This window comes from Hyperolius riggenbachi, chromosome 3, assembly GCF_040937935.1.
Source record: "Hyperolius riggenbachi isolate aHypRig1 chromosome 3, aHypRig1.pri, whole genome shotgun sequence".
Lineage (NCBI taxonomy): Eukaryota > Metazoa > Chordata > Amphibia > Anura > Hyperoliidae > Hyperolius > Hyperolius riggenbachi.
Window position 1 is genome coordinate 436,542,010 of NC_090648.1, and position 15,420 is coordinate 436,557,429.

General features: G+C 48.9%; 2 protein-coding genes across 6 annotated transcripts in view; one reads left to right on the forward strand and one right to left on the reverse strand.

Moving 5' to 3' along the window:
* The window catches only part of SLC6A12 (solute carrier family 6 member 12), a 176,452-nt gene that overhangs the window by 144,948 nt on the left and 16,084 nt on the right, over positions 1 to 15,420 (reverse strand). The gene's annotated exons all lie outside the window — the stretch shown is intronic.
* LOC137564183 (sodium- and chloride-dependent betaine transporter-like) overlaps positions 12,921 to 15,420 on the forward strand; it is an 80,560-nt gene continuing 78,060 nt past the window's right edge. Inside the window, exon 1 of the mRNA XM_068277666.1 lies at positions 12,921 to 13,054. Coding sequence (XP_068133767.1) covers positions 13,006 to 13,054 — 49 coding nt within the window. The 5' untranslated portion in view covers positions 12,921 to 13,005. The remainder of the gene's footprint in view (positions 13,055 to 15,420) is intronic.

Sequence of the window (15,420 nt, forward strand, 5' to 3'; positions counted from 1 at the left end):
GTGACTCTCCGCTTTGAGACAAGCCATGTCTAAGATGGCGTGACACCGTCGTACCTGGCATGCAGCATAGGCCCTGCGGAGCTGGGGCTGTGTAGCTGGAGAGGAGAACTGCCACTCAGCCAAGGAGGAGGAGGAGGACAGCGAAGAGCATGTAGCAGGAGGAGAGGAGGTGGCAGGAGGCCTGCCTGCAAGCCGTGGAGGTGTCACAATTTGGTCCGCCGCTTTCTGCTTGCCATCGTTCACCACCAGGTTCACCCAATGGGCTGTGTAGGTAATGTAGCGGCCCTGCCCGTGCTTGGCAGACCAGCCATCCGTGGTCAGGTGTACCCTTGACCCAACGCTCTTCGCAAGAGATGACACCACTTGCCTCTCAACTTCACGGTGCAGTTGGGGTATGGCCTTTCTCGAAAAATAAGTGCGGCCTGGCATCTTCCACTGCGGTGTTCCGATGGCCACAAATTTACGGAAGGCCTCAGAGTCCACCAGCCGGTATGGTAACAGCTGGCGAGCTAACAGTTCCGCCACGCCAGCTGTCAGACGCCGGACAAGGGGGTGACTGGCCAAAAGTGGCTTCTTCCGCTCAAACATTTCCTTCACGGACACCTGACTGCTGCTGTGGGCAGAGGAGCAGGAACCGCTCAAGGGCAGAGGCGGAGTGGAGGAGGGTGCCTGTGAAGGTGCAAGGGAGAAAGCGGCAGAAGCAGATGATGCACCTGAAGGAGGAAGAGGAGAAGGAGGGTGACTTTTCTTTTGTGTGCTGCTGCTGCTTTTGCTCAGGTGGCCATCCCATTGCTGTTTGTGCCTTTTCTCCAGGTGCCTTCGTAAGGCACTTGTCCCTACGTGAGTGTTGGCCTTTCCACGGCTCAATTTTTGTTGGCAGAGCGAACAGATGGCTTTGGTCCGATCTGAGGCACACACATTAAAAAATTTCCACACCGCTGAGCCACCCTGGGATGTGGGCACTATGGGGACCTCAGCAGCTGATGCTGAAGGGCAAGTTGGCTGGCTGTACATAGGTGGCGATACATGGTGCCGGACTCTGCCACCAGCTGTTTCTGACGAAGAGCTGCCCCAGCTTCTTTCAGCAACTTCTCTCCTCCTCCTACTCTCTGACTCCCCCTCTGAACTGTCCCCCTCTTCATCTCCTCTATTGGGAACATACAGAGGATCCCTATTACCGTCATCATCGTAGTCATCCTGCCCAGCTTCGCTTGCCTCAGACAAATCCAAACTTGCACCATCAGTAGGTCCTTCATCCTCCTGACACGTTACATCCATAGTGTTGCCGCGTAACTCAGACATATTAGCTGGTGAAAATTCATCTGGCTGTAACAACAATGGCTGTGCATCAGTGATTTCAACACTAAATAATTCTTGCGAAGTGTCAAATGCAGCGGAAGTGGTGCTAGTAGTAGCGCTGGTGGCTGAGCAAGATGAGGTGTTCTGTGTCGCTAAATACTCAACCACGTCCTGACAATCTTGGGAGGTGATGGGACGTGCCTTCTTCCGAGCACTGTACTGTGGGCCAGGTCCACACGAAATTACATTTACACGACCTCGCGCAGACCTGCCGGGTGGCCTTCCTCTGCCTCTGCCACTACCTCTTCCTCTTCCTCTACCTGTTTTGTCCATATTGGGTATGCACGGAGTGGTATATCACACTGCGTGCACTCACGTAGTGTCACGGTCAGTTACCTGTCCAGGCGAGGCGGCTGGCACGCACGGATGTCGGCAGGCGTCCGGGGGCATCTTGGCCGGTCTCCATAATCGGCGGCCTGGCGTGGTGCGCTCATGCGCGTCGCGTCGGGCGGCGCAGGCAGTGGCGCCGGAAGGCGTTGCTGTGAGTGCCGCATGCACGCGCGCGCGCGTGAGGGGCGTCTGTTTGTACATGTTGCGCTGACGTGGGCGTTGCGTGGCGCCGTGCGTTTCTGCGCACGCGCGTCGTACGTTACGCTGGGCACGCCCAAACGGCCTATTTAAGCCTGGAGAGCACCACACTCTGGTTGCTGTAGTATTGCAGCAAGTTCTGTGAGTGTGTGTGTTCCCGTGTGCTGACTAAGCTCTGCCCTGATCTGATGTTACTGAACCTGGCTCGTCTGACTACCCGCTCTGTTGCCGACCTTTGCCAAGTACGACTACCCTCTCTGCTGCCGACCACTGCCTGTCTGATTACCCGCTCTGTTGCCGACCTCTGCCAAGTACGACTACCCTCTCTGCTGCCGACCACCGCCTGTTTGAGTACCCGCTTTGCTGCCAGACCTGTGCCCGTTCCTGGATCTGCTTCAGTCCTCAAGTCTACCTGGTGTTTGAGTCATTGCAGTACCAGACTCAACCTGTGGGAGCGCTACAGTGACTTCCTGCAAGCGCTCCTGCCCCGTGCCAACTGGAGATTCCTGTTTCCACTCCAGGGTTTCCCGTTGGTAAGTTGCAAGAGCTGCTACCTCCAGCACATCGGTCTCCAACCCTCAAGGTACCTTACAAAATACTACAGCCAAATGGAGACCGCTGAGGTAGCGAATGTTCTGAGCACTCTTTGCACCCAAATGGCTACTTTAACTGATGCTTTCAAAGAACTACAGGCCGGACATGTTCGACTAGAAGGACGTATCAACACACTTGCTAACAGTGATGGTTCAGCTGCAGTCACCCCTAGCCATTCTGCTCCTGTGGCCTCAGAGCCAGTTCCGCCTACTCCAGCTTCAGTTCCAGTTTTGCCACCAGCTCCTGAACCCCGAGTACCACTGCCTGATCGATTTTCTGGTGACCGCACTAAATTCCGTACCTTTCGGAACTCCTGTCAACTTTACTTTGCTCTGCAACCAAGGACCTTCGCTAATGAAGAAACAAAGGTGGGATTTATTATATCATTACTTCAAGGGGAACCCCAATCATGGGCTCATCATTTGATGGAGCAAAAACATCAGACTCTTGCCTCTGTACAATCACTCTTTGAAGCTATGGCGATATTATATGACGACCCGCAACGTATTGCTACTGCTGAGTCTTCCTTACAAAATTTACGTCAAGGACGCAGACCGGTGGAGGAGTACACCTCGGAGTTTAGAAGGTGGGCCGCGGACACGGATTGGAACGAGTCTGCCTTAAAGTTCCAATACCGTATGGGGTTGTCAGACCAACTCAAGGATGAGTTGGCAAGAATAGGAGTCCCTGATACTCTGGAGGAATTGGTCAAGGCGGCTATCCAGCTGGATCGCCGCTTTCGAGAGCGTCTTCTGGAAAGGAAAAACACCGCCCGGCCACTATGGTTCCCATCCTCTGTAACTCCGGCTCCTGCAACAGCACCAGCTTCTGATCAGCCTGAACCGATGCAATTAGGTCTTATCCGCCCATCTTTATCTGCTGAAGAGAGAATGAGACGCCGTCAATGCAACCTATGCCTGTATTGTGGAGCTTCTGGTCACTTCCTTAGAGCTTGTCCAGTCCGACCTTCCGGTAAGGAAATTTTCATCAGAGCTTCTCCAACCCAGCCTACGGTAGCTTTTACTAATCTTTTGTCTATACCTGTTTCTTTCCAGCTCCCAGGAAGAATCCTTAATGCACACGCCATCATAGATTCCGGAGCCTGCAGTTGCTTTTTGGACATTACATATGCTACTACTCACCAATTTCCGACACAACCTCGCAAGGAACCATTGTTTATCCATCTTGCTGATGGTTCCGGCATAAGCTCAGGTCCTGTTACAGTTGAATCCTTACCCATCCTTACCAGCATTAACCAGGATCATCAGGAGCTTTTAAAGTTTGACCTAGTATCCTCCCCAGTATACCCTGTTATCCTAGGACTACCTTGGCTTCAGGCACATAATCCCATCATCAATTGGTCATCTGGTTCTGTGTCATTTGAGTCCAGTTATTGCAGACAATGTCATGTACCTGCTCCAACAGGATCATTATTATGCACCTCCTCATTGCAAGAAGTCATCCCAGTCCAATATCATAAGTATCTCGATGTTTTCGATAAAAAGGGGGCTGATCAGCTACCCCCACATCGTCCTTACGACTGTCCAATTGACCTACATCCTGGAGCACCAATTCCTTTTGGTCGTATGTTTCCCCTTTCTGATCCTGAACAAGAAACCTTAAGACAATATATAGAAGAAAATCTCAAAAAAGGATTCATACAACCATCCACTTCCCCGGCGGGTGCGGGGATTTTCTTTGTAGAAAAGAAGGACAAGACTCTTCGTCCATGTATCGATTATCGTGAATTAAACAAGATCACAATCAAGAATCGATACCCGTTACCTTTGGTCCCTGAGCTGTTTCAAAAATTAAGAGAAGCCAAAATCTTTACCAAATTAGATCTTAGAGGTGCATACAATTTGATAAGAATAAGGGCTGGGGACGAGTGGAAGACAGCCTTCAGGTCTAGATTTGGTCACTTCGAATATCGGGTCATGCCATTTGGGCTATGTAATGCCCCAGCTACCTTCCAACACTTCATTAACGATGTTCTTAAGGACTTCTTGGATCATTTCATTATCGTCTACTTGGATGACATCCTTGTATTCTCGCCTTCAGTGGAGATTCATCGCTCTCAAGTAGGTCAAGTTCTGTCTCGGCTTAGGTTGCATAAACTTTATGTAAAGGCAGAAAAATGCGAGTTTGAAAAAGAATCAATTCAGTTCTTGGGTCTTATCATCTCTGCAGAAGGATTTACCATGGATCCACAAAAGATTCAGGCAATCATCGATTGGCCACCTCCTACGAACAAGAAGGCAGTTCAACGGTTTATCGGTTTTGCAAATTTTTACCGCAGGTTCATCAAACATTTTTCAGCAATAATCTTACCTATCACTCAACTTACTCGTCAGCAAGAACGATTTGTCTGGAGTACTGAAGCGCAAGCCTCTTTTGAAAGACTCAAGGAATTGTTTACAACTGCTCCCATTCTTAGACACCCTGACCCTGCCTTGCCTTATTTATTGGAAGTGGATGCATCTGAAATGGCGGTGGGAGCAGTTCTATCTCAGAGACAAGGGGTGAAATTCCTGCTACATCCAGTGGCATATTTCTCTAGGAAACTGACTCCTGCTGAGAGGAATTATGATGTCGGGGATAGAGAATTGTTGGCAATTAAGAACGCTTTAGAGGAATGGAGGTACTTACTGGAAGGTGCAAGTCACCCTATTTTGATCTACACGGATCATCAAAATCTTGAGTATCTAAAGACTGCTAAGAGACTGAACCCCAGACAAGCAAGATGGGCACTTTTTTTTTCTAGATTCTCTTTCCACATAACATATCGACCTGGGTCTAAGAACATCAAACCAGATGCCTTATCTCGGATGTTTCCGGAGGAGGAAGTGTCACCAGTTTGTCCAGATACAATTCTGTCAAGTCATAATTTCCTGATTCTACAACCTGATCTGGTCAAGCAAATTCAGCAGAGTAAATTTGGGCTTTCTGATACAGATGAGTCATTTCTAATGTTCAAGGATGGTCTATGGTATCATGAAGATAAAATCTTTATTCCTCTCTGACAATAACAAGCTTCTTCAGGACAACATGGCTAAAGCACAAGAGGCGTTTAAGAGAAATGCTGATGTCCATAGAAGAGGTGAGCTGGAATTAACAGTGGGAGATACTGTGTTTTTATCTACTGCACATCTGAAATTGCCAGGTCCTTCACGCAAACTGGGACCTAAGTATATCGGTCCCTTCCCTGTAAAAAAGAAGATTGGTCAAGTGGCTTATGAGCTCACACTTCCCAAGACTCTCAAGATCCACCCAGTTTTCCATGTGTCTCTTCTTAAACCAGCAGTTGCAGATGTTTTTCCAGATCGCAATGTGGGCCCTCCGGTACCTATTGAAATTGATGGAGAAGAGGAATTTGAGGTGGAGGCTATTCTGGACTCTAGGAGAAGAGGTAGAAAAATCCAGTATCTGGTCAAATGGGAAGGCTATGGTCCGGAAGAGAGCTCTTGGGAGCCAGCTGTTAATATTCATGCTAATCGCCTAGTTAAGGAGTTTCATCGGAAATACCCTCATAAGCCTGTATCAGAGGGCATCCGGAGGCTGCCTTTAAGGAGGGGGCATTGTCACGGTCAGTTACCTGTCCAGGCGAGGCGGCTGGCACGCACGGATGTCGGCAGGCGTCCGGGGGCATCTTGGCCGGTCTCCATAATCGGCGGCCTGGCGTGGTGCGCTCATGCGCGTCGCGTCGGGCGGCGCAGGCAGTGGCGCCGGAAGGCGTTGCTGTGAGTGCCGCATGCACGCGCGCGCGCGTGAGGGGCGTCTGTTTGTACATGTTGCGCTGACGTGGGCGTTGCGTGGCGCCGTGCGTTTCTGCGCACGCGCGTCGTACGTTACGCTGGGCACGCCCAAACGGCCTATTTAAGCCTGGAGAGCACCACACTCTGGTTGCTGTAGTATTGCAGCAAGTTCTGTGAGTGTGTGTGTTCCCGTGTGCTGACTAAGCTCTGCCCTGATCTGATGTTACTGAACCTGGCTCGTCTGACTACCCGCTCTGTTGCCGACCTTTGCCAAGTACGACTACCCTCTCTGCTGCCGACCACTGCCTGTCTGATTACCCGCTCTGTTGCCGACCTCTGCCAAGTACGACTACCCTCTCTGCTGCCGACCACCGCCTGTTTGAGTACCCGCTTTGCTGCCAGACCTGTGCCCGTTCCTGGATCTGCTTCAGTCCTCAAGTCTACCTGGTGTTTGAGTCATTGCAGTACCAGACTCAACCTGTGGGAGCGCTACAGTGACTTCCTGCAAGCGCTCCTGCCCCGTGCCAACTGGAGATTCCTGTTTCCACTCCAGGGTTTCCCGTTGGTAAGTTGCAAGAGCTGCTACCTCCAGCACATCGGTCTCCAACCCTCAAGGTACCTTACACGTAGGTAGGTGGGTTCACTTAACTGCACAGGTATGCGCACTGATGCGGTGGGTTCACTGAACAGAACAGGTATACAGTGGCGGGTTCACAGAACAGGTATGCAGTGGCAGGATCACTGAACACAATAGGTATACAGTGGCGGGTCCACTGAACAGAACTGGTATACAGTGGCGGGTCCACTGAACAGAACAGGTATACAGTGGCGGGTCCACTGAACAGAACAGGTATACAGTGGCGGGTTCACAGAACAGGTATACAGTGGCGGGTCCACTGAACAGAACAGGTATACAGTGGCGGGTTCACAGAACAGGTATGCAGTGGCAGGATCACTGAACACAATAGGTATGCAGTGGCGTGTTCACTAAACAGGTATACAGTGGCGGGTCCACTGAACAGAACAGGTATACAGTGGCGGGTCCACTGAACAGAACAGGTATACAGTGGCGGGTCCACTGAACAGAACAGGTATACAGTGGCGGGTCCACTGAACAGAACAGGTATACAGTGGCGGGTCCACTGAACAGAACAGGTATACAGTGGCGGGTTCACAGAACAGGTATGCAGTGGCAGGATCACTGAACACAATAGGTATGCAGTGGCGTGTTCACTAAACAGGTATACAGTGGCGGGTCCACTGAACAGAACAGGTATACAGTGGCGGGTCCACTGAACAGAACAGGTATACAGTGGCGGGTCCACTGAACAGAACAGGTATACAGTGGCGGGTCCACTGAACAGAACAGGTATACAGTGGCGGGTCCACTGAACAGAACAGGTATACAGTGGCGGGTTCACAGAACAGGTATGCAGTGGCAGGATCACTGAACACAATAGGTATGCAGTGGCGTGTTCACTAAACAGGTATACAGTGGCGGGTCCACTGAACAGAACAGGTATACAGTGGCGGGTTCACAGAACAGGTATACAGTGGCGGGTCCACTGAACAGAACAGGTATACAGTGGCGGGTCCACTGAACAGAACAGGTATACAGTGGCGGGTCCACTGAACAGAACAGGTATACAGTGGCGGGTCCACTGAACAGAACAGGTATACAGTGGCGGGTTCACAGAACAGGTATACAGTGGCGGGTCCACTGAACAGAACAGGTATACAGTGGCGGGTTCACAGAACAGGTATGCAGTGGCAGGATCACTGAACACAATAGGTATGCAGTGGCGTGTTCACTAAACAGGTATACAGTGGCGGGTCCACTGAACAGAACAGGTATACAGTGGCGGGTCCACTGAACAGAACAGGTATACAGTGGCGGGTCCACTGAACAGAACAGGTATACAGTGGCGGGTTCACAGAACAGGTATACAGTGGCGGGTCCACTGAACAGAACAGGTATACAGTGGCGGGTTCACAGAACAGGTATGCAGTGGCAGGATCACTGAACACAATAGGTATGCAGTGGCGTGTTCACTAAACAGGTATACAGTGGCGGGTCCACTGAACAGAACAGGTATACAGTGGCGGGTTCACTGAACAGGTATACAGTGGCGGGTCCACTGAACAGAACAGGTATACAGTGGCGGGTTCACAGAACAGGTATGCAGTGGCAGGTTCACTGAACACAACAGGTATGCAGTGGCAGGTTCACTGAACAAAACAGGTATGCAGTGGCGGGTTCACTGAACAGGTATACAGTGGCGGGTCCACTGAACAGAACAGGTATACAGTGGCGGGTCCACTGAACAGAACAGGTATACAGTGGCGGGTCCACTGAACAGAACAGGTATACAGTGGCGGGTTCACAGAACAGGTATACAGTGGCGGGTCCACTGAACAGAACAGGTATACAGTGGCGGGTTCACAGAACAGGTATGCAGTGGCAGGATCACTGAACAGGTATGCAGTGGCAGGATCACTGAACAGGTATGGAGTGGCAGGATCACAGTACAGGTATGCAGTGGGCTGAGGGCTCACTGAACAGAACAGGTATGCAGTGGCAGGATCACTGAACAGGTATGGAGTGGCAGGATCACAGTACAGGTATGCAGTGGGCTGAGGGCTCACTGAACAGAACAGGTATGCAGTGGCAGGATCACTGAACAGGTATGCAGTGGCAGGATCACTGAACAGGTATGGAGTGGCAGGATCACAGTACAGGTATGCAGTGGGCTGAGGGCTCACTGAACAGAACAGGTATGCAGTGGCAGGATCACTGAACAGGTATGGAGTGACAGGATCACAGTACAGGTATGCAGTGGGCTGAGGGCTCACTGAACAGAACAGATATGCAGTGGCAGGATCACTGAACAGGTATGCAGTGGCAGGATCACTGAACAGGTATGCAGTGGCAGGATCACAGTACAGGTATGCAGTGGGCTGAGGGCTCACTGAACAGAACAGGTATGCAGCCAGGAAGAAGTTAAGCCTAACTAATCTTTCCCTATATGAGAGACTGCAGCAGCTCGCCCTACTCTCACTAATGCAGGCACACGAGTGGCCGTAATGGCCGCCGCTGCCTGCCTTATATAAGGGGGGGTGGGGCTCCAGGGGCTAGTGTAGCCTAATTGGCTACACTGGGCCTGCTGACTGTGATGTAGAGGGTCAAAGTTGACCCTCAGTGCATTATGGGGCGAACCGAACTTCCGCAAAAGGTTTGCGTGCGGTACCCGCACGCGAACCACCTACGTTCGCGCGAACCACGTTCGCTGGCGAACCGTTCGGCCCAACTCTACAGATCATATGGTGGCCCAAATAATCATTCTTCAGGTGGTGCAAATGACTATTTGTTTAGCAGACGGTTGGGCAGATTAGCCAGTATTGGGCATGTCAGATGACCAATGTTTATGTGTAAATTTAGTTTAACAGCTAATAGTATATCACTTTCAGAAGGAGATGGGCAATGGTAGCCATGATGTTTCTCATATGACAGGTGTGCTTTAGTGGCCGTCACGTTTAGGGCACCAGTCCGTGCCTCTTGCTCTATCAAGGAACGGCTCTAAGTGCAGAAAGTACAGTTGATGTGAGGCTCTTGGCATTCAAGTTTATAAACTGTTTTATTGAGCAATAAGTCTAACTACAGATACAAGACAAGATAATCAGCACATTGCCGTGCCTCAAATAATATAGCTGCCATTGTAAAATGTTACTTTTTTATTCCCTAGTTGGCTCTGGTCTTGTTTTTTTTTGTTTTTAACATATCAGTTTATTTTATTTTTTTTATAACAACTGCCCATAAGGGCGAAGTTCAAAACAACAACTTACATTATAGTAAATAACAGTTTAGTACAGTAGAGAAGTGCAATTAGGGTTATGCAGTAATAAACCGGCGTTACATCCAGTGTTGTTTCTTGGCATCAGTTAAAGGGGACCTTAACTGTAGAAAAAAAAGGCTTTGAAGAGAAACAGTGACCAAGAATTGAACTTCATCCCAATCAGTAACTGATACCCCCTTTCCCATAAGAAATCTATTCCTTTTTTCAAACGGATTATCAGGGGGCTCTGTATGGCTGATATTGTGGTGAAACCCCTCCCACAGTGGGATGTTTCCTGTCTGTGAACCTCATCGCATTGTGGGAAATAACAGCTATTTACACCTGGGACCAACTGTCAAAAAAGCAAGCAGCATCTCCTTCCACTGACTTCACCTGCCAGCAGTAAAAATTTCACCATGGGGTAAATGTCAGAATGTAAATCAGGGAGAGGAAAGATTTTACAATGGAAAAACACTGACTGAATCATTTATACATAATTATTGTAAAAATGAAGCACTTTTTTAACCTCTTCAGGACCACAGTGCTAAACCCCCCTAAAGACCAGGCTGTTTTTTTTGTAATTGGCCACTGCAGCTTTTAGGCCAAGCTGCAGGGCCACACAACACAGCACACGAGTGATTCCCCCCCACCCTTTCCCCCCCACCAACAGAGCTCTTTGTTGGTGGGGTTTGAACGCCTCCCCAGTGTTTATTTTTTTTTAATAAATATTTATGTAGATTTTTTTTGTATTATTTTTTACTATTTGTTTTCTTTTTTTTTTTAAACCCTCCCACCCCTCAACCGGCCAATCCTTGCGATCGGCTGTCATAGGCTTCTGCCTATTAAAGCCGATCGCTCTCTTGTCCCCCAAGACGGTTATGCCGTCTAACAGTCTTCCGAGCGGCGATTGTTGCTCGAAGAATGAAGGCGGGGCAGAGCTCCACCCCCTGAGCAGGAGATGCGCGTGCAGCCTGCTTGCGATCTTCTGCAAAATGCAGCCCCAGGACTTGACGCCAATTGGCGTTAGGCGGTCCTGGGGCTGCCGCTGCAGCCACGCCCAGTGGCGTGGGGCGGTCGGAGAGAAGTTAATTACATTATTTTCACTGGAGTTCCTCTTTAACTTGACTGGGGCTTCTACCAGGCCCCTGCAGCCACCCTGTGCCCCCGCCATAACAAAGTGATCCTCCGGTCTCCCACAGCAACCCTCTGCAACTTGGATGCGAGGCCGTGGTCCGCTAGTCTCCTAACTGCATGCGCAGTATGAAAAATTCTGTATCGTGCATGCGCAGAACGCTTCCATCGCTGGGAGCACAATCGAGTACCCGTGCAGCAACGGTCGTGCATGCGCAGTGGCCCGCTGACTCACCAGTGGGCTGGCCAGAAGAGGGTTGCTGCGGGGGATCAGAGGATCACTTTGTCACGACGCGGGCACGGGGTGGCTGCAGGGGGCTGGTAGAAGCCCCAGATAAGTCAAAATCTGTTTTTTTCTACAGTTAAGGTTTCCTTTAACAAATAGAGGTAAAATATATTAAGAGCTTTTTTTTGTTATGCCAAGTTATTTATTAGTGACTTAGTAAATATAGGTAAATTAATGCATATCTGCTCACCCACCTCTACTGCGCTGTGGGGCTGCAGGGCATAAAGGGGACAGCACTTTACCCTGCCTGTTATACAGCAGCCTCTGTGCCTCTGCCCAGCCTCTTCGGACCACTGGTGACATTCATCACACTGGTAAGGGCCATTCTGTAAACTAGGTGGGAAAACGCTATGCACTCATAGAGCATAGAGCATGAGAAGTGGTACTATGCACTTTCTTTCAGTTGTAAAACAAGAGAAGGGGTTCCTGTAGATTGTAAGCTCACAAGGGCAGGGCTCCCTCGTCCTGTTGTGTGTTGGAATTCATTATACATTTTATTAATTATGTTACTTTTGTCACTGTCATTGCCAATTCTATATTTTGTATACCATGGTCTGTATTATGTCCCCCATGTTTGTTTCTTGCTTTTTTACAGCACTACGGAATATGTTGGTGCTATATACAGTATATATATATATATATATATATATATATATATATATATATATTATTTGTATACCACCAAGTATATTGTCTTGTCACTTAACTGTCCCTCAGGAGCACACAATCTATTCCCTACCACAGTCATATGTCTATGTATGTATCAGTGTTGTAGCTAGAGATCATGGGGCCCCATAGCGGAAATATCATGGGGCCCTCAGAGGTAGGCACTCTTCAGCAATGCCACCTGCCCCTACCTTATGGATATGAGTTAATTGGGCAACTTACATTCCCATGTACTCTACATTGCGTATAGTATATTCACACTGAAGCAAAGTCAGATGGTGAGGAACACATCAAGTACCACGTGGCCCCCTCTGCTGCAGGGCCCCATAGCAGCTGCTATGGTTGCTATAGCTATTGCTACGCCCTTGGTATGTATCGTGTAGTGTATGTATCATAGTCTAGCGACAATTTAGATGCAAACAAATTTACTTATCTGTATCTTTTTGGGATGTGGGAGGAAACCGACACAGACACAAGGAGAACATACAAACTCTATGCAGATAGTGCCCTGGCTGGGATTTGTACCAGGGACCCACTGCCAGGCAAGAATGCGAACCACTATGCCACTGTGCTCCCCACGTATAGTGTCCTTACCTACATAGCTAAAAAAAACAAGTGATACTGCATGTCCTGTCATGAGTGATTGTTTAACAATTATTCTTAGTTGATTAAATTCCTATTCTAAGCAGCATTAAGCAGCACGCTGTGTATAATTATTGACATGTTCAGTGTCATATTGCTGGCTGCTCCGTGTGACACCTGGATGGATTCCTCCTGCTGTAACAAGCCACCAGAGAGGGAGGGCAAGGGGAAACTCCACAAAACATTAAACGCATAGGACAGCTGAGGCAAGATGCTGTCTCTGGACAAGCAGGAGCAACAGACCTCCCTGCCACTGACAGGTAAGAACTCTAGGCTGCATACATACAGTACATAACTGCACTGACATATTTAATTCACATTGCATGGCTGCTCTGCTGATCTGCTGCCTCTAATACTTTACACAAATGTGCATTTAGGTGTTTCTGACAAAAATCTGACAAAATTAGCTGCATGCTTGCTTCTGGTGTGTAATTCAGACACTACTGACCAGCAGTGGCGTAGCTAAGGAGCTTTGAGCTGCAGTGCAGCCTTTACATGGGACCCCCCCAAGCACTCTGTACTTAGAAATTGATATGGTGCACAAAAACCTGCCAAGGGCTACCACAGTGTTATAGATGAAAGCAGGGGACAGGGAATTATTTGTTAATGATTACCAGTGGAGTACTTAAGGAATTTGACACCCGGTGCTGATAATTTACAGACCTAGGATGTGGACGGAGCTAACAGTTATGAAACTCTGTACTCTATACAGTGCTGCAGAAGATGTCAGTGCTATATAAATACCGTACACAATAATAATATGGTAGGACATTAGACCAGTGGCATACCTGGGGAATTTGACACCCTGTGCTGATTATTTACAGACACCCCCCCCCCCCCCCCCCCCCAAAAAAAAGTTATTGATAGGAGTGTTGACGGGTTGGGGCGCCGAGTGTGTTGCTGCAAATTTTAAGGGATTTTTGGGGAAAAGGAGTCATCAGGATGTGGACAAAGCTATGAAACTCTGTACTCTATACAGTGCTGCAGAAGATGTCAGTGCTAAATAAATGCACAATAATAATAGGGTAGGACATTAGACTATGACTATGGTATGATTAGATTGTGAACCCCTCTGAAGACAATCAGAAAAGGGGGTCATACGAAAAAAGGGGGAAGCATAGGAAGAGGGGAGTGATAAAGAGGTAGAGGCACAAGACAGAGCCTGGTGGGAGAGGAGAAATTGCAGGAAGACCTCTCACCAGGACTGCAGACATCACCAGTGCTGTTTGGCAGGGACATGCTGTTAAAAGAAGCCACTAAAATCTGAAAAGAGGAAAGGGTCATGGGGGAAGACAACATGGTGGGAGGGGGAGCTGGGAAAAGAGATAAGATTACCTGCAATCAAGCTCATCTAAATTGCCTGGCGCTTGCTTCTCTCACTACAGAAGTCGGCTGTCAGCACCTGTATGGCTTATGCAACAGCAGATTGCCCTGCATTATTAATTTATTACTCTGATCAAGATTAATAATCAATAGTCTAGGACACTCTGGTATTACAACAGCCAGTGCACATGGCTACTAATAACAGGCAACTTGTGACACACTAAACAAATCCTGCCACCTCCCCCTGCTAATGTCCCAGCTGCAGCACAGCAATCATTCTTTCTACTCACCCTTCTGCTCTGCTCATTCACTCACTGCATGTTGTGTGTAGAGAGCAAGTATTCAAGACGTATTGCCCATGGGACAGGAAGGGGAGGGGTGCTACATCTAGTGCAGGAAGTAGTACAGTCCCCTGCACTGCCAGCTGCTATTTTCCCGAATGTTGCCCACAGTAGGCCACGAGGTCCCCTGGTGTCGCCCTGGCTCCTCTCCTGGTCCCGCTAGCAGCTCCGTTAATTGGTGACTTCCGTCTGAAGTTGCCAGTACGAGTCCCCGGCGTGCACTTTATCGCTGCCCGCTATGCGTCATCACGCTGGCCGGCATGTGTCACATTTGACAGCGTGAGAGTCCTGCGCATGTGCGGCTCTCTAACTCTGAACTGTGCATGCGCAGGACTCTCATGCTGGCTGGTGTGATGACGGTAGCGGCTGGCATGATGATGCGTAGCGTGCGCGGCAGGGACTCATGCCGGCAACTTCAGGCGGAAGTTGCCAATCAACAGAGCCACCAGCGGGATCAGGAGAGTAGCCAGGAGAATGCCTGGGGACCTTTCGGCCAACGGTGGGCTGGAGGAAGCCCCAGGTAAGTACAAATTGTGATTTCAAAACCTGCTCAGTATCCCTTTAAAAGGAAATATATATGGAAGCCTCTCTTTAGGTTCCCTTTAATGTTCAGGCAGCAATGTCTTAAGCAAAAAAATAGACCTCACAAGCAAAGAAAGCTTAGCCCTCGGGCAGGGGTGTAACTACACCGCATTCCAAATGATTATGCATATTATATTTTTATCTGATTTTCCTAAATCGTGGATGCAAGTGGCAGTCAGTATAATGTTTGCGTTGTCAACCATTAGAGTATAATTCAAATGTTACTGAACAAACCTCCTAATGATAATAGAATGAAAAAAATTGGAGGTGGCTTACCTCTCTAATACCACTGACAAAGATAAAAGATTTTTATTTTGCACAGGCAACTCATTTTGTGGGTACTCACCCACTTCCTCGGGCCAGTGACAGTGCCCCTTTAA